This window comes from Rana temporaria, chromosome 11, assembly GCF_905171775.1.
Source record: "Rana temporaria chromosome 11, aRanTem1.1, whole genome shotgun sequence".
NCBI lineage: Eukaryota > Metazoa > Chordata > Amphibia > Anura > Ranidae > Rana > Rana temporaria.
Genome location: NC_053499.1, coordinates 21,173,576 through 21,189,752, shown reverse-complemented (window position 1 = coordinate 21,189,752; position 16,177 = coordinate 21,173,576). Strand labels below are relative to the sequence as shown.

General features: G+C 40.8%; 1 protein-coding gene across 1 annotated transcript; it reads right to left on the bottom strand.

Annotated features, from left to right (window-relative positions):
- Positions 1-631: 631 nt before the first annotated feature.
- FGF3 (fibroblast growth factor 3) lies at positions 632-11,116 on the bottom strand. Its single transcript, XM_040328150.1, has 3 exons — positions 10,202-11,116; positions 7,425-7,528; positions 632-1,727 (listed from the first exon to the last, which is right to left on the bottom strand). The coding sequence occupies exons 1-3, from the start codon at positions 10,473-10,475 to the stop codon at positions 1,395-1,397; spliced, it is 711 nt and encodes a 236-aa protein (XP_040184084.1). The 5' UTR covers positions 10,476-11,116; the 3' UTR covers positions 632-1,394.
- Between the last annotated feature and the right edge of the window lie 5,061 nt (positions 11,117-16,177).

Sequence of the window (16,177 nt, the reverse complement as noted above, 5' to 3'; positions counted from 1 at the left end):
GTTCAGTTTCATCGGTCCAAACCGACCGTGTGTGGGCCCCATTGGTCAGTTGTTCTTCGGTCCAAAAAAAGAGAACTTGCTTTAAAATTGAATCGATGGACGCCGAACCGATAGGTCAAAACCGGTCGTTAGTACACACAACCATCGGTTCAAAATCCACGCATGCTCAGACTAAATGAGGGGACGGGAGCGCTCGTTCTTGTAAAACTAGCGTTCGTTTTGGAGATAGCACATTCATCACGCTGTAACAGACAGAAAAGCGCGAATCGTCTTTTACTAACACAAAATCAGCTAAAGCAGCCCCAAGGGTGGCGCCATTGGATTTGAACTTCCCCTTAATAGTGCCGTCGTATGTGGTTTACGTGTCCGCGTTCTGACACGATCGGTTTTTAAACTGATGGTGTGTAGGCACACCAGACCATCAGTCAGCTTCATCGGTTAACAAATGAAAACGGTCCTTCGGATGGACTGATCGTGTGTACGCGGCCTTAAAAATAAAAAAGAATGCTTCCACCACATCTAAGGACTGGGGTAAGCTGCAAAATATTAAATGTTTTTTCTTGGGTTTAGACATCTTGCAATGATAATGTAACCTTTATATTCATTCAAAAAAGAATTAGCCACACTTGAGCAATATTAATAAATATATTTATATTAATTGCCTTCCTGTACAACCTTGACCTCCCCATTTCCCAGTACAGTCTAACATTAGGGAGCAGTTCCATAAATGTGCTTCTTGTGTAACAGCCGGGGAATGGTAAACAAAGGGACAGTCACCAAATGGAATCTGAGGTAGACCAAACAACAGGCCAGCATATGTTATAATGAATTAGTTATTAGGTAGGGACAGGGATATATAATGAATTCATACAGTACTTTGTACCATAGTAGAAGCTGCCATATTGTGTTGCTGAACAAAACAAAAACATTGAGTGTTGACTAGGGAATAATAACAGCACTGAGTTATTTTCCTAGCTTCTTGGAAACTATTAAGTATACTGAATTATACCAAAGAAAATGTGTGCCTGGACGGTTTGCAGGCATCAGACATATTGCAAAACTTAAATGGTGATGATTGATTTCATTGAACCGGGAGAACGGTCACATCCAGATGTTATTTGCTTTGTTAGGCACAAGGATAGTGTGGTCTGAAAACAATCAACAAAGTTCACTTTAGAATGATCATTACATCTGCAGTCTTGGCCAACACCAGAATAAATTATCAGGTAACCACGTATCTCGCAAAGTCCATCGGAACAAGTAGCCGTTTTTGAGGTTAGTCATCAAATAATCTTGTTTCTTGTCCAAATTTGCAGGCTAGGGGTCCAAACTTGGAGGCTATGGATCCAAATAGGTTCTTAGATGATTAAATCTGGAAAACATCCCTTCCCACATCACTGTCCTCTTCTCTGTCTGCCGTTGTTTTTTTGCTGTTTTCGAATACTTTCTCTGTATTTAGTGTTTGTGTGAAATAGCCGCACTGCATCGTGGTCTTTGTTGTCCAGTACTCTTGGTAAGAAGAGAGAGGACTTTTGCGTCCTTCGAGTCTTGAAGCCTCTCCTAGGTCGTCCTTTGCCATTGATAGATAAATACCAGAGTCTTTCTGCACTGGCTTTTCGTTTTGTTCCAGCTCCATTTGGAACTGTCCTATGTAAACGGGAAGCATAGGTATTATACCCAAGTTCATGAATCCTCTCCACAAACTCACATTCAGCATTGTAGGTTTCCTGGAGGAGAAAAGGAAAGCATTTTGGTTACTTATTTTAGACTAAAACTGAAAAAACAAAATAAACAAAAAAAAAAACACGACCAGTAAAAAACTGGGTGACCACCTCATCCCTTTAACCCCGAACACATATTAATTACACAGGTTCTGTGGCTGATTAAGGTCGTAATTAAAGCGGTTCTCCACCCTTGAGTGAAGTCCCGCTGATCGGAACCCTCCCCCCCTCCGGTGTCACATTTGACACCTTTCAGGGGGGAGGGGGTGCAGATACCTGTCTAAAGACAGGTATTTGCACCCACTTCCGGCCCGGCAAAAGACGGGCATTTTGTCACATCCCGTCGCCCCCCCCCCCCCGTTGTGTGCTGGGAACACTTGGCTCCCAATACACAGCGGAAGCCAATCGGCGGGCGCAGCGCGACTCGCGCATGCGCCGTAGGGAACCGGGCAGTGAAGCCGGAGCGCTTCACTTCCTGGTTCCCTCACCGTGAATGGAGGGGGGAGCATCAGGGTGACGAGCAATCGCTCGTCCTCTGCTGCGGACGCCACTGGACTCCAGGACAGGTAAGTGTCCTAATATTAAAAGTCAGCAGCTGCAGTATTTGTAGCTGCTGGCTTTTAATATTTTTTTTCCAGGGAACATCCGCTTTAAACTCACTTGGTGCCTTATCTGCATTAAATTAGCCTCAGAACCTGTGTACAGTAAAACCTTGGATTGCAAGCACAATTTGTTCCAGAAACTGCTTGTAATCCAAAGCACGTGTATATCAAGGCGAATTTACCCATAAGAAATAATGGAAACTCAAATGATTCGTTCCACAACCATTTATTCATAAGTCCTTCAGTTTATAGTCCATATAAAAAGATTATAGCAATGTGATGGGTTGTGTAACTATAAAATGTCCATCCACAAATGGAAGCCTCCACTAGGGGATTAGAAGAAAAATCCTGCAGGAGCTCCAGAGTATAAAAGAGAAGAGAGGCGCTTCTAAGTGTAGCAATATGTTGCTAAATGTTTTACCTTCAATAAATGTAACCATATTGCTACACTTAGTGGTGCCTCTCTTCTCTTTTATACACAGTTGTGACATGACGCTACTCTCCTATCAAAACATTGCTTGTATATCAAGGCAAAATTTATTTAAACATTTTGCTTTTTTAGCAAAACGCTCTCAAACCAAGTTACTCTCAAACCAAGGTTTTACTGTATCTCATATGTGTTCAGGTTTAGAGGGATGAGGTGGCAACCCTAGTGACCGTCTGTTGCTCTGTTATGTCATACAAGTAAGATTGATGAACTTGCGTTTTCACTAACAGTAGAAACTTCATTTTCTGCAAGTGCATCATGTGTATGTTTAGCCAAGCAGCCATTTGAACCCACTGCAATACAAAAAACTGGGGTGGCTTTTAGAGGAGGGGGGTGGTCTTTATTGCACCAATCTTTTGCATATTCGTGAATTTTGCTTAAGATTGCAGAAGGACCAAGATTAATGAAATATCATGCAACATTTTAGGATGGACCTATGGCTCCTGTGAAAATTCTGTTCTTCAAATCAAAACAGTGTTACAAAATGCCATTTAACATCCCTCTAATACACCTGTTTTTTGTCCTTTCATAGTCTTCAAAAGTAGTAAAGCCACAGAGCAGGTTCAAAACCTGCTCATCCTATTGAGTTATGTTTACATCACCTTTCCTTGTATTGTTCAAACAATTGTATTGTAAAATTGAATTGATGTAAGGGGCATCAATACACAGACAGAGCTATTCTATTATATCTGGAGGTCTTGAATGCCACATTCCAGTAAGAGGTGGATCAAACTGAGTGAGGCATGTTGTGGTGTTCTATCTACTGAGAGCAAATGCAAGTGAGATACATAAATGAGATACATAAATATTGTACATAATATTTGGTGAATAGTGGCATTGTAGCCTTTTAAAGTGATTGTAAAGTCTTTTTTTTTTTTAAATAACAAACATATTATACTTACCTTGGATTTGCACAGGGCAGCCTGCATCATCCTCTTCTCGGGTCCCTCTTCGCTGCTCCTGGCCCCTTCTTCCTGCCGAGTGCCCCCACAGCAAGCAGCTTGCTATGGGGGCACCCGAGCCGAGCTTCAGCTCCATGTTTCCATTCAGACACAAAGCTGCAGTTTGGCCCCGTCCCTCACTCTACTGATTGGCTAACTGAATTTGATTGACAGCATCGGGAGGCACTGGCGCCGCTGCTGTGTCTCAGCCAATCAGGAGGGAGAGTCTCAGATGGCCAAGACACTCGTGGACATCTATGGACAGAGAGGGGGCTCAGGTAAGTATTGGGCCCCTTCCACACGAGGCGGAGTCTGCCAGCTCAGTGGAAGATCTCTCCGCTGATCTCCACTGAGCCAGCGGATGACAGGTCCGTCTCTGCTCACTGAGCGGAGAGGGGCCTGTCGAGCGCCGCTAATTCCTATGGAGAGATCAGACGAAAATGGACAGCATGTCAGTTTTCATCAGATCTCATCCGATCCAATCCGCCAGGACGGATGGTAATGATTTCAGCAGATTGGAGTGGATCAGATCTCAGCGCACATGGTCACTGCTGGCTCCATAGACCTGCATTGAACATCTGTTCAGGTCTGCCTAAAGAACCAACAGGCGGATCAAAACTGAGGAGCTCATTGTAATAATATTGGAACTCCCCAGCTGAGCTATTGTGGTCTGGACTGCCCCCCTATCAGAACACACTGGTCAGTGCTCCCGGGTGCCTATCGGCAGATCTTTTTTGGTCACCCCCCTCAACAGAAGGATAGGCTTCCGTACACACAGGCCAAATTCAACCAGTGTCTGTTGAACTGGCTGATACTGGCCGATATTCAGCCCGTGTGTATGGGGCTTAAACCTTGTACACACTAGTAGTTTTTTTTCCTTCAACCCTGCTGATAAAAACTGAGAACTCCGGAGGAACCACTGTACTAACCATGCAATTTTAGTACACAGATCTCCCATGCTATGCTATTGTGTTCTGACAGGGAAGCCGGCCCCTGCCCCCCCCCCCCCCCCAGAACAATCCAGTTAGCGCTCTATTGGCCTGAGAGCACTGATCGGGAGCCAGTCGGCAGACCTTTTTCAGTCATGCCTCATCGACAGAAGCAAGCCTAACGGCCGGCTTCTGTCCGACCGGCTGCAGTACACACATGCCAACATTTTAAGCCATCTTCTGAGGACATAAAGGCTTTAGGAATTGAATGTACCTCCTAAAGGCATTAGAACAGAGATAAGAGATACACAAGGCTTCTTTTATCAGCTGCTCCTCTTCCCTAATTGAATTAAACAGATAGGGAAGCTAAACAAGCTTGACTGCCAGAGTGTGATTAGTCAATGAATTTTCATTCATTTCAGGATTCCTAGTGTGTGTATGTGTTGTGGTTCACCATTTGCTTCCTTATTTAGAAAAGGTACAAAACATTGGCTATTATTTGTGGCTTAACCAACATAGAATGAAAAAAGAATCTGGTTGCTATTTTCTGTGAGCAACTGCCTTATTTTCCGCTACCTAGGTTTTATCAGTTCAAGCTTTAAAACTGGATATGCCCATGAGCCATATAAACCTCCTAAAATAGGGGTGTCAAACTGGCAGCCCTCCAGCTGTTACGGAACTACAATTCCCACCATGCCTCTGCCGGTGGGAGTCATGCTTGTAACTGTCTGCCTTGCAATGCCTCATGGGACTTGTAGTTCCGCAACAGCCGGTGGGCCAGCCAGTTTGACACCTGTGTCCTAAAAGGAAAGTTATAATGAGGGCCTGACCTTTCTTTTGCTGCCAGCCAGCCAAAAATTGACTGAACAGTTCCATCCTTTTTATGTCAATGAGAGTCATACAGCATTATGAGCTTTCATTTAGCTGCTTTCTGTGGGGTCACTCAACAGGAGGGAGGGGCCAGGAGTGGCGGCGAGGGACCAGAGAAGAGAAGAATCTGAGCTGCTCTGTGCAAAACCATTACACAGGGCAGGTGTTTGTTAACATGTTTGTTACTTTAATAGAAAAAAAAAACACAAAGCCTTTACAATCACTTTAAATATAAACATCAAATATATATTATACTGCAGCTTGCCAATTCTTAAATTTGATGACTGCATTTGTTTTGTTTTTTTTAGTTGGTTGGTTTAGTTAGTTTTGTTGTTTTAGTCCCAGTGTAAGGTCAGCTTACAGATTTTCTGTAAAGGTGAACTTAGAATTTAAGGACTGGTAAACGGCAAAACATTACAGTTTTGTTTTTGTGTTGAACACCTCATTAGGTATGGGTGGGTGTGTACATTAGCTGTTAATAATCCTAGCTAATAGTGAATGTGTCACATGTGAAGCTAGGCCACAGGGGTTGATTTGCTAAAAGTGAAGAGTGCAAAATCGGGTGAATCTCTGCATTGAAACCAATCAGCTTCCGGGTTTCATTGTCAAAGCTTAAAGCAGAGTTCCGCTGAAATAAAAAAAAAAGTCAGCAGCTACAAATACTGCAGCTGCTGACTTTTAAAGTAAGGACACTTACCTGTCCAGGGCGCCCGCGATGTCTGCACCCGAAGCCAATCTGCCCCTGGTGCTGTCGCCGCCATCTTTGGTAAGGGAATCAGGAATGAAGCCTTTACGGCTTCACTTCCTGGTTCCTTACTGCTCATGCACGAGTCACGCTGCACGAACTGAATGGTCCCTGCTGTCTTCTGGGGCCTGGGTGTCTCCCAGAAGACAGCGGGGGGGGGGGGCGGAGGAGGCGCTGGACGGGGCGTAGCTATCCGCGGATATCTATCCCCAGAAGTGGGAGCAAATACCTTTATTAGAGGGTCTAAAAGGGTGTCAAATGTGACAACGGCGGGGGGAAAAGCAGAAGTTCCATTTTTGGGTGGAACTCCACTGTAATGGAACAAGCTGAAGTTAGAAGCCGATTGGCTACCATGCAGAGCTGCACCAGATTTTGCACTCTTCAGTTTTAGTAAACCAACCCCATAGTGCTGTTATGCTGATTGAAAGAAAATGTAGAAAACCTTTTTTCCTTTTTAAAAATTTGTTGCCATTGCTGAGTAATCAACAGTGGAAAACCAACCAGTTGGCCAACTTTATTAAAAAAAAATAAAAAAAAATCTGCATATAAATGGGAGCTCTGGATGTTTCTTATTTAACAAGGGCGCTCCCATAATGAAGCTAGTGTTTGTTACATAGATTCAGCAATCCCATGCTCAATGGGAATTTGTAACTGTGTTTTGCTGCATGTTCCAGCACTCTTTTCTTGATGACTGATTTCACCTGAATTGTTATGAAACAATTGCACTACCTTCATAGACCTCTAAGGTCACCATGCTCATATAATATGGTATTACGGCACAGTCTGATCTCTTTGTTTGGTTTGTTGAAAGGGATGGGAAAATATAACAAATGTTAAAAAAAAAGGTTCTTATGCTTCATGTGGGTATTTTTGCCGGTTGCTGCAAAATAAACTCGCACACAAAACTGCCAAAGGAAGTTCTGTCATGTGTAATGTATCCATGTGTTTGTGGATTTCCTAGGATTACTTTGAGAATTTTAGAGCCAAAATGAAGCCGTCTTGTACAAGTGCAAAGTAAAACAAATGCGTGCCGATGCAGGCAAAGCTACTGTTGCAAAAGTAAAAGATTTGGTTCCCGGGATTTAACTTCTAGGAGTAAAAAGGTGTTTGTGCATTTCAGAGTACTCACTGAGGCGTAAAGTCTCCCTCTTTTGTTCATCGCCAGGTATCTCCCGGAGAACAGTCCTTTGATGGCGACAATTCCCACATCCACCGCAGTTATTTCTAAAATACCTTGAAATAAGAAAAAGATATGATTTAATCCTTTTTTGCCCAAGCATGACCACCTGCCAGTTCCCATGCATGCCATTGCTTTCATTCATCTCTATCGGCTTGAAACATGTTGCACTATCTGTCTATATACACACACAAAAAAAAAATATTCGTCACACGCCTAGATTTTTCTTAGGACACAGCCCCATGCTTTGAAATCAGACATTTCAATTTATTCAAAGCTTTCACATATGTGCGAATGTCCTTTCACATCTGTTCTGGGGGGACCCTTACTCTGCCGTCCGTGTAACCCATCGGAGATATATTTAAAAGCTTTCCTTAAGATGATCTTCCCTTTAGGAAATGGTGGTTTTCCTTACTCCTCCCCGAGCCTTTGAGGTTCTCCTAATCTCTGTTTGCCATCAAAAGCAAGGGTATAGACATTTTAAAAGTATTTGGGGGGGATTAGAAAGACAAATGCAATATTTTGCAGGGTATTAGCGGCACGCTTAGACCGACTGGCGGAGGAGTCAGTTTTAATCTCAAGGATCCCAAAATGTTAGGATAATGCATTACAACAAATAGGTGGCACAGATCATTTGTTTTATTGAGTATAAGAAGCTTTAGCCAATTCTGAACTTAGTCAGTGTCAGAGGGTTTTCTACATTGTTGTAGGACCTCCTAGTGGGGGTGGGGGGGGATCACCTTGTTATTTGTTACAGGGACCATCATGTTGATACAGCTATTTAAAAAGCATGTCCAAATGTGGAGAATCGATTGGTGTGGGCTATCAAGCCTGCCTGAGCTGAGCTTGATCTAGTTTCAAGTAGCATCTAGATATTTCCTTACATCCCTTTTATTGGCTCAGCTGCACAGCATTTTGTAATATTATGAGAACAGCGATAACAAGTTATTGATTATTTATTTTGGATATGCTGAAAATAAAACTAAAAAAATAACGTGGACCTATTTCGTAAATAGCTGCACAAACTATATCAATCCTGTAAAATAATAATAATACGAGTGAGACAAAATAGATTACACAATCCCTTGGAATGTAAAGCATGTCAATGTTATGGTTTTAATACATTTCATATCAGTAGCAACACTTAAAATTATTTTAAATGCATATGACTATAATTAGGATTGTGCATATTTTGACAGCTGGGGTGACTGAGAATAGATGACATCGGAATATTCAAAGAGAAAATTTTACATTAGTGTTTCACATGTTCATGAAGCAGTAGAATATCTAAGGCTGGTCATACATTATACAATTTTCTTGTACAATTTTCCTTTAGATTTACAAAAAAATAACTATTTTATATAAGTTCAAACCTAAACATTTTCAATTTGTATGCAATTAGGCAGGCCCTTGCAATGCATAATTGGAGGTAAATCTAAAGGAAGCTGAATAAGAAAATTGTATAATTAAGGCCAGCCTTATGATAAGCTTTGAATGGATTGATTCATTATTTGGAATCACAATTAAGTAAATTATACAATTTTCTTGTTTAATTTCCTTTAGATTTACCTTCAACTATGCAGTACAAGGGCCTGCCTGATTCCAAACCCATTGAAAGTGTTTAAGGTTGACCTTATATTATATGTTTTTTTATAAATCTAAAGAAAAATTGTAGATGAAGATTGTATAATGTATAGCCAGCCTTAAATTAACTCCTAGAGAGCAATTCTGCATACTACACCTCTTATCAGTTGCCTGTGAAAGTAAGGGGGTCATCAAACAAGCCAACCTGAAAACAATCCCTTAACCAGGTTTGTAGCCTGTATTCCCACCTTGTGTTAGGTTGGTCACACCTGTGAATGCTCCTTTACCTTTATAGAGCTACACAAATAAAGTAATGGGAACGTCACTAAAGTTGCTGAACATTTTGGCAAGAAACTAATGAAAAAAGTGAGGCAAAAGCACATAATCCAACAAAAGTATAGCACATTGGACTAAGCTATTGTTCGTGTTGACTAGCTTAAAAAAAAGAAAGAAAGCCGATTGAATAAATGACATGTTCGGAGAACCAGCTGAGGGTTGAAGGTACATCCTTACCCTCCAGGTTAATTCATAGAAAGGCACAGCGAAAGGGAGATAATGCTTTACCACCTCAAAGTCTCATCCTATTCACTCCAACATCTTAAAGAAGAAATGAGAGACAACATGAAAAGAAGATGCTAAATATCCTTTTATTAATAAAGGAAAGGAAAAAAATATGTTTTCTTTCTTCAAAAGGGCTGTCTAAGACCATCTGTAGAAGTCTGTTCAGATAAAAATCATTCAAAAAGTAAAAAAAAAAAGAAAACGTGCAACCACAACTAAAGTGTAGTGCATAAAAAAAATATTCTGTCTCTTTCTTTCTTCAAAAAAATATTAAAATCCAATAAAAATGTCAGTTTTCCAAAAAATTTAAAAAAAATTTTTTGATTATGAAGATACAAAGTGATAGAAAGGTAAATTTGCAATAAAATTACAACATCTCCTGACTTGGGATGCAAAACATTGCTTACCTAACATATTTATGCTTAAAAAATAAAAAATAAAACCAAAACTAGAAATGCGTTAAAACACAATCAATACAGTATACAAATCTTTAGAAAAGTGTGGACATCATTATTATTATTATTATAACACTCTTGCATATGAAAATGAAAAACATTAATACCACAAACGTAAAATGCACTTACTAAAGATGCTGTTTTTCTCTAACGTTCCATTTATTTTCCCATTTGGATGGATCTGAAGGTGATACTTAGTAGCACAATAAAGTTTTCGGTGTCGAGGTGCACCGCCGAGATGTTCGTAGACCCCGCCGCGGCCCCCAGCATCTCTTCTTAGCCTGGGATCACACAGTTTTCCTCTGTCACAAGGCACTCTGGCAGTACTAGACAAAGCCTTCGCCCAGGATACCTGTCGACCAAGATCACAAATACTGAGCAGCAAAATCCAAATTATAACCATTGTGGCATGGCCGAAATACTGTTGGCTGGAAGGCTGGAAGCAAATGTCACAAGGGGTCCCATTAAAGAAGTCTTGTTAGCAGCTCTCTTAAGTGGCAAGTCACACCGTTCTGATGCATGGACGCTCGTAGCGTTATCTGACCTTCTATCTGTCTTGCCTTGATCCTCTAAATAAATAGGTGTCAACAGTGGTCACAGGTTCATGGATTATTTGCAGCACTCAGAGTGTAAGCATCTCCCAATGTGCAAGAATGAGATCCCTTCTGAATTTTATGAGTTTTCGAGAAATAGTGGTGCTCAACAGCACTGAAATAAAAAGCCCCCCTCCCCTTGCAACAATAGACAGATCCCCGACCAATTGATACAAAGGAGGCAGGCAAGGTATCATTCTTGTGTGAACTAAGTGCAGGCTGGATAAAATTACACAGCACTGCTTACAGTGGCTCAGTGCAAAGAAAAAAAAAGAAAGAAAAGCCACATCACAAAGAATCAGCAGCCCATCAGAGGATAGGGTCTGTGCCCAGCTCTGCCTTTTCAAAGATCCAAAAAGAACAATTATGCGTATGAAAATTATACATTAGGGATTTTTAAGAGAATGGTCCCTGGGGTCTGTTCCTTCTCCTATCAATCCCCAGATCACAATATGTGACAGCTAAAGGATGACTGATGCTGGAAAGAAACAACTTGGGGAAGTCACTCTTAAAAATGCACATTTGAAATGGCGCATATAAAAAGGAGGTAGACGTGGGCTGTTGGAGAAGCTGTCTTTCCTTTTTAAACACAAATTGAAAGGCAATTTATTTAAATTCTAAAGAAACTTTTCCTTTAGGTCAATTTGTTAGTATCACTGAGACATAACGAGCTTTCACTGGATAGAAACAAAGACAGTGTATATGTGTTACCTTACAAAGGAACTGGATAAGGGATGTATATTCCCTATCACCAAAAAAATGTTTATACTATAAATCACATTTGACATTCATTTTGTAGGATTTTTTTACCAAGCAAAATTCTAAAAACGAGCAAAAGCTATACAGAGCTGAAATATTCTTATAATGGCAACAATAGCAGTTATGCCGCGTACACACGATCATTTTTTAGCATGAAAAAAACTTTGTCTTTAAAAAACGCCATTTAAAATGATGGTGTGTGGGCTGCACATCATTTTTCAGGTTCTGAAAAACGACAAAAAATGTTTTCGAACATGCTGCATTTTTTAACGTCGTTTTAAACTATGTCGTTTTTCTAGTTGTAAAAAATGATCGTGTGTGGGCTAAAACGACGTAAAAAACCTGCGCATGCTCAGAAGCAAGTTATGAGACGGGAGCGCTCGTTCTGGTAAAACTACCGTTCTGAATGAAGTAATCACATTCATCGCGCTGTAACAGACAAAAAAGCGTGAATTGTCTTTTACTAACACGGAATCAGCTAAAGCAGCCCAAAGGCGAATGGAACTTCCCCTTTACAGTTCCGTCGTACGTGTTGTACGTCACCGCGCTTTGCTAGATAATTTTTTCAAAACTATGATGTGTAGGCAACATCGTTTTAATGATGAAGTTGGGAAAACGTTGTTTTTTAGACATGCTGAAAAACAACGTTTTCCTTCATGCTGAAAAATGATTGTGTGTACGCGGCATAAGACGTGAATGTTCAAAATATGTAGCTTACAAGAATGTAATGTTAAATATAGGAAATTAAACATCCACCTTAAATACCAACATTCCTACATTGATAAACCATACTGCAAAAACTGGACAGGACCCCACAGTACCATCGTGATACTCGGGTGTTATGTGTCAACTTGGGTACAACGTCACACGACATGCAATTGTCAGTTAGAGCATCGCAGTGCCGTATCGCAAAAAATGGTCTGGCCAGGAAGGGGGTAAATTCTTCTGGGGCTGAAGTGGTTAAAAGCGGTACCCAGTATTTAGTTAAAAGAAACTGCAGTGATGTATCAGGCACGGTTGTATTTTTGTCTTGGAAGACAGGGAAACAGCATTTCATTATTTAGGTACATCCTTTGCTGAGATTTGCATACATACATCATATAATTTCGAAAGGCATGCCCTCCTGGGTTTTACGACAAAATGCACCATTTAACCTTCAACAACATTTTGTCCCCTACATTGTGGCCGCTCTTAAAGTGTGATTTTAATGAACCCTACTTCTAATCAGGTCATTGACCTTGAACATCTTGTGCCATTTTCAGCTTGTCATTAAGTGAAAGACACTGTTGCTATAGAGCAATACAGGCCACTGGATTCTTGTACACTTTAGAATGATGGAAAATAAAGAAATTCACTTAACAAAAGAATAAAGAACAAAACTTCCATGCAATATAGACAAAATAGTCACTCGTTAGAGAATGTTAAACTTGTTTTTTTAACAAAATCTCATCACTGGGTTTCGTTCATTTGCCGACAAGAAGTGCTAATAGAGGATTTAGTTGTTTAGGTCAGTGCCCTCTAATATCCACAAACCAAACAAGACGCTATATGAGTTGCCCAGTAATCCCTGCTTGGTTAAATTGGTTTATACAGTTACTGGTTTTAGATCATTTATTTAAAGCTCTTTCATGTTAAAGAAAAAAACTTTGAAAAAAAACTTGTGGCCAGTTTCTTTCCGATCAGAAATGAACTTACAGTTTGGCAGACAACATAAGAGAAACACTATTAGATGTGTGCAAACACATACAGTACTATACAGTACAAATATTTTAGGTAGGTGTAAAGAAATGCTGTAAAATAAGAATTCTTTAAAAAAATAAAGGGCCAGATTCAGGTAGAATTCCGGCGGCGTAACGTATTGCATTTACGTTACACCGCCGCAAGTTTTACGGGCAAGTGCTTGATTCACAAAGCACTTGCCTGTAAACTTGCGGCGGCGTAGCGTAAATCCGTCCGGCGCAAGCCCGCCTAATTCAAATGGGGAGTGTATCATTTAAATTAGGCGCGTTCCCGCGCCGAACGTACTGCGCATGCTCCGTTTTGAAATTTCCCGCCGTGCTTTGCGCGAAATGACGTCGCACCAACGTCATTTTTTGAACGGCGACGTGCGTTACGTCCTTTCCTATTCACGGACGACTTACGCAAAAAATAAATATTTAAAATTCGACGCGGGAACGACGGACATACTTTAACATGGCAAGTCTAAATATAAGCCAAGAAATAGCAGCTGTAACTATACGCTGGGAAAAGCCGACTAGCAACGACGTAAGAGAATGCGACGAACGCGCGTACCTTCGTGGATCGTCGTAAACAGCTAATTAGCATACCCTACGCGGAAAACGACGCAAACTCCACCCAGCGGGCGCCGAAGTATTACACCTACGATCCGAAGGCGTACAAAGCCGTACGCCTGTCGGATCGAAGCCAGAAGCCGTCGTATCTTGGTTTGAGAATTCAAACTAAAGATACGACGCGGCAAATTTGAAAGTACGCCGGTGTATCAGTAGATACTCCGGCGTACTTCTTCTGTGAATCTGGCCCACAGTGCCTTAAAAAAGTTTTCATACCACTTGAAATTTTCCACAAAAACTTAATTGTATTTTATTGGGATTTCATGTCATAGACCAACACAAAGTGGCACATAATTGTGAAGTGGAAGGAAAATAATAAATGTTTTTCCAAATGTTTTACAAATAAATATCTGAAAAGTGTGGTATGGATTTGTATTCAGCTCCCTTTACTCTGATACCCCCAACTAAAATCTAGTGGAACCAATTGCCTTCAAAAGTCGCTAATTAGTAAATAGAGTCCATCTGTGTGTAATTTTATCTCAGTATAAATACAGCTGTTCTGTGAAGCTCTCAGAGGTTTGTTAGAGAACCTTAGAGAGCAAATAGCATCACGAATGCCAATTATACACCAGACAAGTCAGGGATAGAGTTGTCAAGACGATTAAAACAGGGTTAGGTTATAAAAAAAATATCCCAAGCTTTGAACATCTCATGGAGCACTGTTTAATCTATCATCCGAAAATGGAAAGAGTATGGCACAAGTGCAAACCTACTAAGATATGGCCGCCCACCTAAACTGACAGGCCGGGCAAGGAGAGCATTAATCAGAGAAGCAGCCAAAAGGCCAATGGTAACTCTGGAGGAGCTGCAGAGATCCACAGCTAAGGTGGGAGAATTTGTCCACAGGACAACTATTAGTCGTGCTCTCCACAAATCTGGCCTTATGGAAGAGTGACAAGAAGAAATCCATTGTTGAAGTAAAGCTATTTGCAGTTTGCGAAAAAGTCATGTGGGGAAAAATGCTATGTGTGGCAAAAAACTAACACTGCACATCACCCTGAACACACCATCCCCACTGTGACCCATGGCGATGGCAGCATCATGTTGTGGGGATGCTTTTCTTCAGCAGGGACAGGGAAGCTGGTCAGAGTTAATAGGAAGCTGGATGGAGCCAAATACAGGGCAATCTTAGAAAAAAACCTGTCTGCAAAAGACTTGAGACTGGGGCGGAGGGTCACTTTCCAGCAGGACAATGACCCTAAACATAAAGCCAAAGCTACAATGGAATGGTTTAGAGCAAAGCATGAAAGTCATGTGTTAGAATGGCCCAGTCAAAGTCCAGACCTAAATCCAATTGAAAATCTGTGGCAAGACTTTTGAAAATTGCTGTTTACAGATGCTCTCCATCCAATCTGATTGAGCTTGAGCTATTTTGCTTAGAAGAATGGGCAAACATTTCACTCTCTTGATGTGCAAAGCTGGTAGAGACATCCGCAAAAAGACTTGCAGCTGTAATTGCATCAAAAGGTGGTTCTACAAATTATTGACTCCTGAATACAAATGCACCCCACACTTTTCACATATTTATTTGTGAAAATTTTTGAAAATCATTTATAATTTTCCTTCCACTTCACAATTATCACATAAAATCCCAAAAAACATTTACATTTTTGGTTGTAACATAACAAAATGTTGACGATTCTAAGGGGTATGAATACTTTTTCAAGACACTGTATTTATTTTATTGTTTATTTCTATAAATTTTCAAAATGCAAAGTGAGGGAACAGAAGAAAAATCTAACTCAAATTAATATGTGACCACCCTTTGGCTTCAATCCAGCATAAATTCTTATGCCGCGTACACACGGTCGAAATTTCCGACAACAAATGTTAGATGTGAGCTTATTGTCGGAAAATCCGACCATGTGTAGGCTCCATCGGACATTTGCTATGGGAATTTCCGACAACAAATGTTTGAGAGCTGGTTCTCAATTTTTTCCGACAACAAAAGTTCTTGTTGGAAATTCCAATCGTCTGTAGCCAATTCCGACGCACAAATATCCTACGCATGCTCGGAATCATTGAACTTAATTATTCTCGGCTCGTCATAGTGCTGTACGTGACTGCGTTCTTGACGTTCAAAATTTTCGACAACATTTGTGTGATCGTGTGTATGCAAGACAAGTTTGAGCGAACAATCCAGAATGTCCGATCGTGTGTACGCAGCAATACACTTGCACATTTCGTACACTTGTGCAAAGCCAGGGATTTTGTAGGATTAGAGTCAAGTGTATGATAAACTAATTATACCAAGCAGGTGCTAATGATCATCAATTTCATATGTAGGTTGAAACAGAGTCATTAACTGAAACAGAAACAGCTGTGTAGGAGGCTTAAAACTGGGTTAGGTATAGCCAAACTCTGCTACTAAGTTGAGGTTTTGAAAGACATTGACATGTCAC

Excerpts from the sequence above, each read along its gene's own strand:
- FGF3 (XM_040328150.1), bottom strand. The coding sequence starts at position 10,475 with ATGGTTATAATTTGGATTTTGCTGCTCAGTATTTGTGATCTTGGTCGA. Across the intron at positions 7,529-10,201 it reads AGAGAAAAACAGCATCTTTA|GTATTTTAGAAATAACTGCG; the intron begins GTAAGTGCATTT and ends TCTTATTTCAAG. Across the intron at positions 1,728-7,424 it reads GAGGGAGACTTTACGCCTCA|GAAACCTACAATGCTGAATG; the intron begins GTGAGTACTCTG and ends TTTCTCCTCCAG.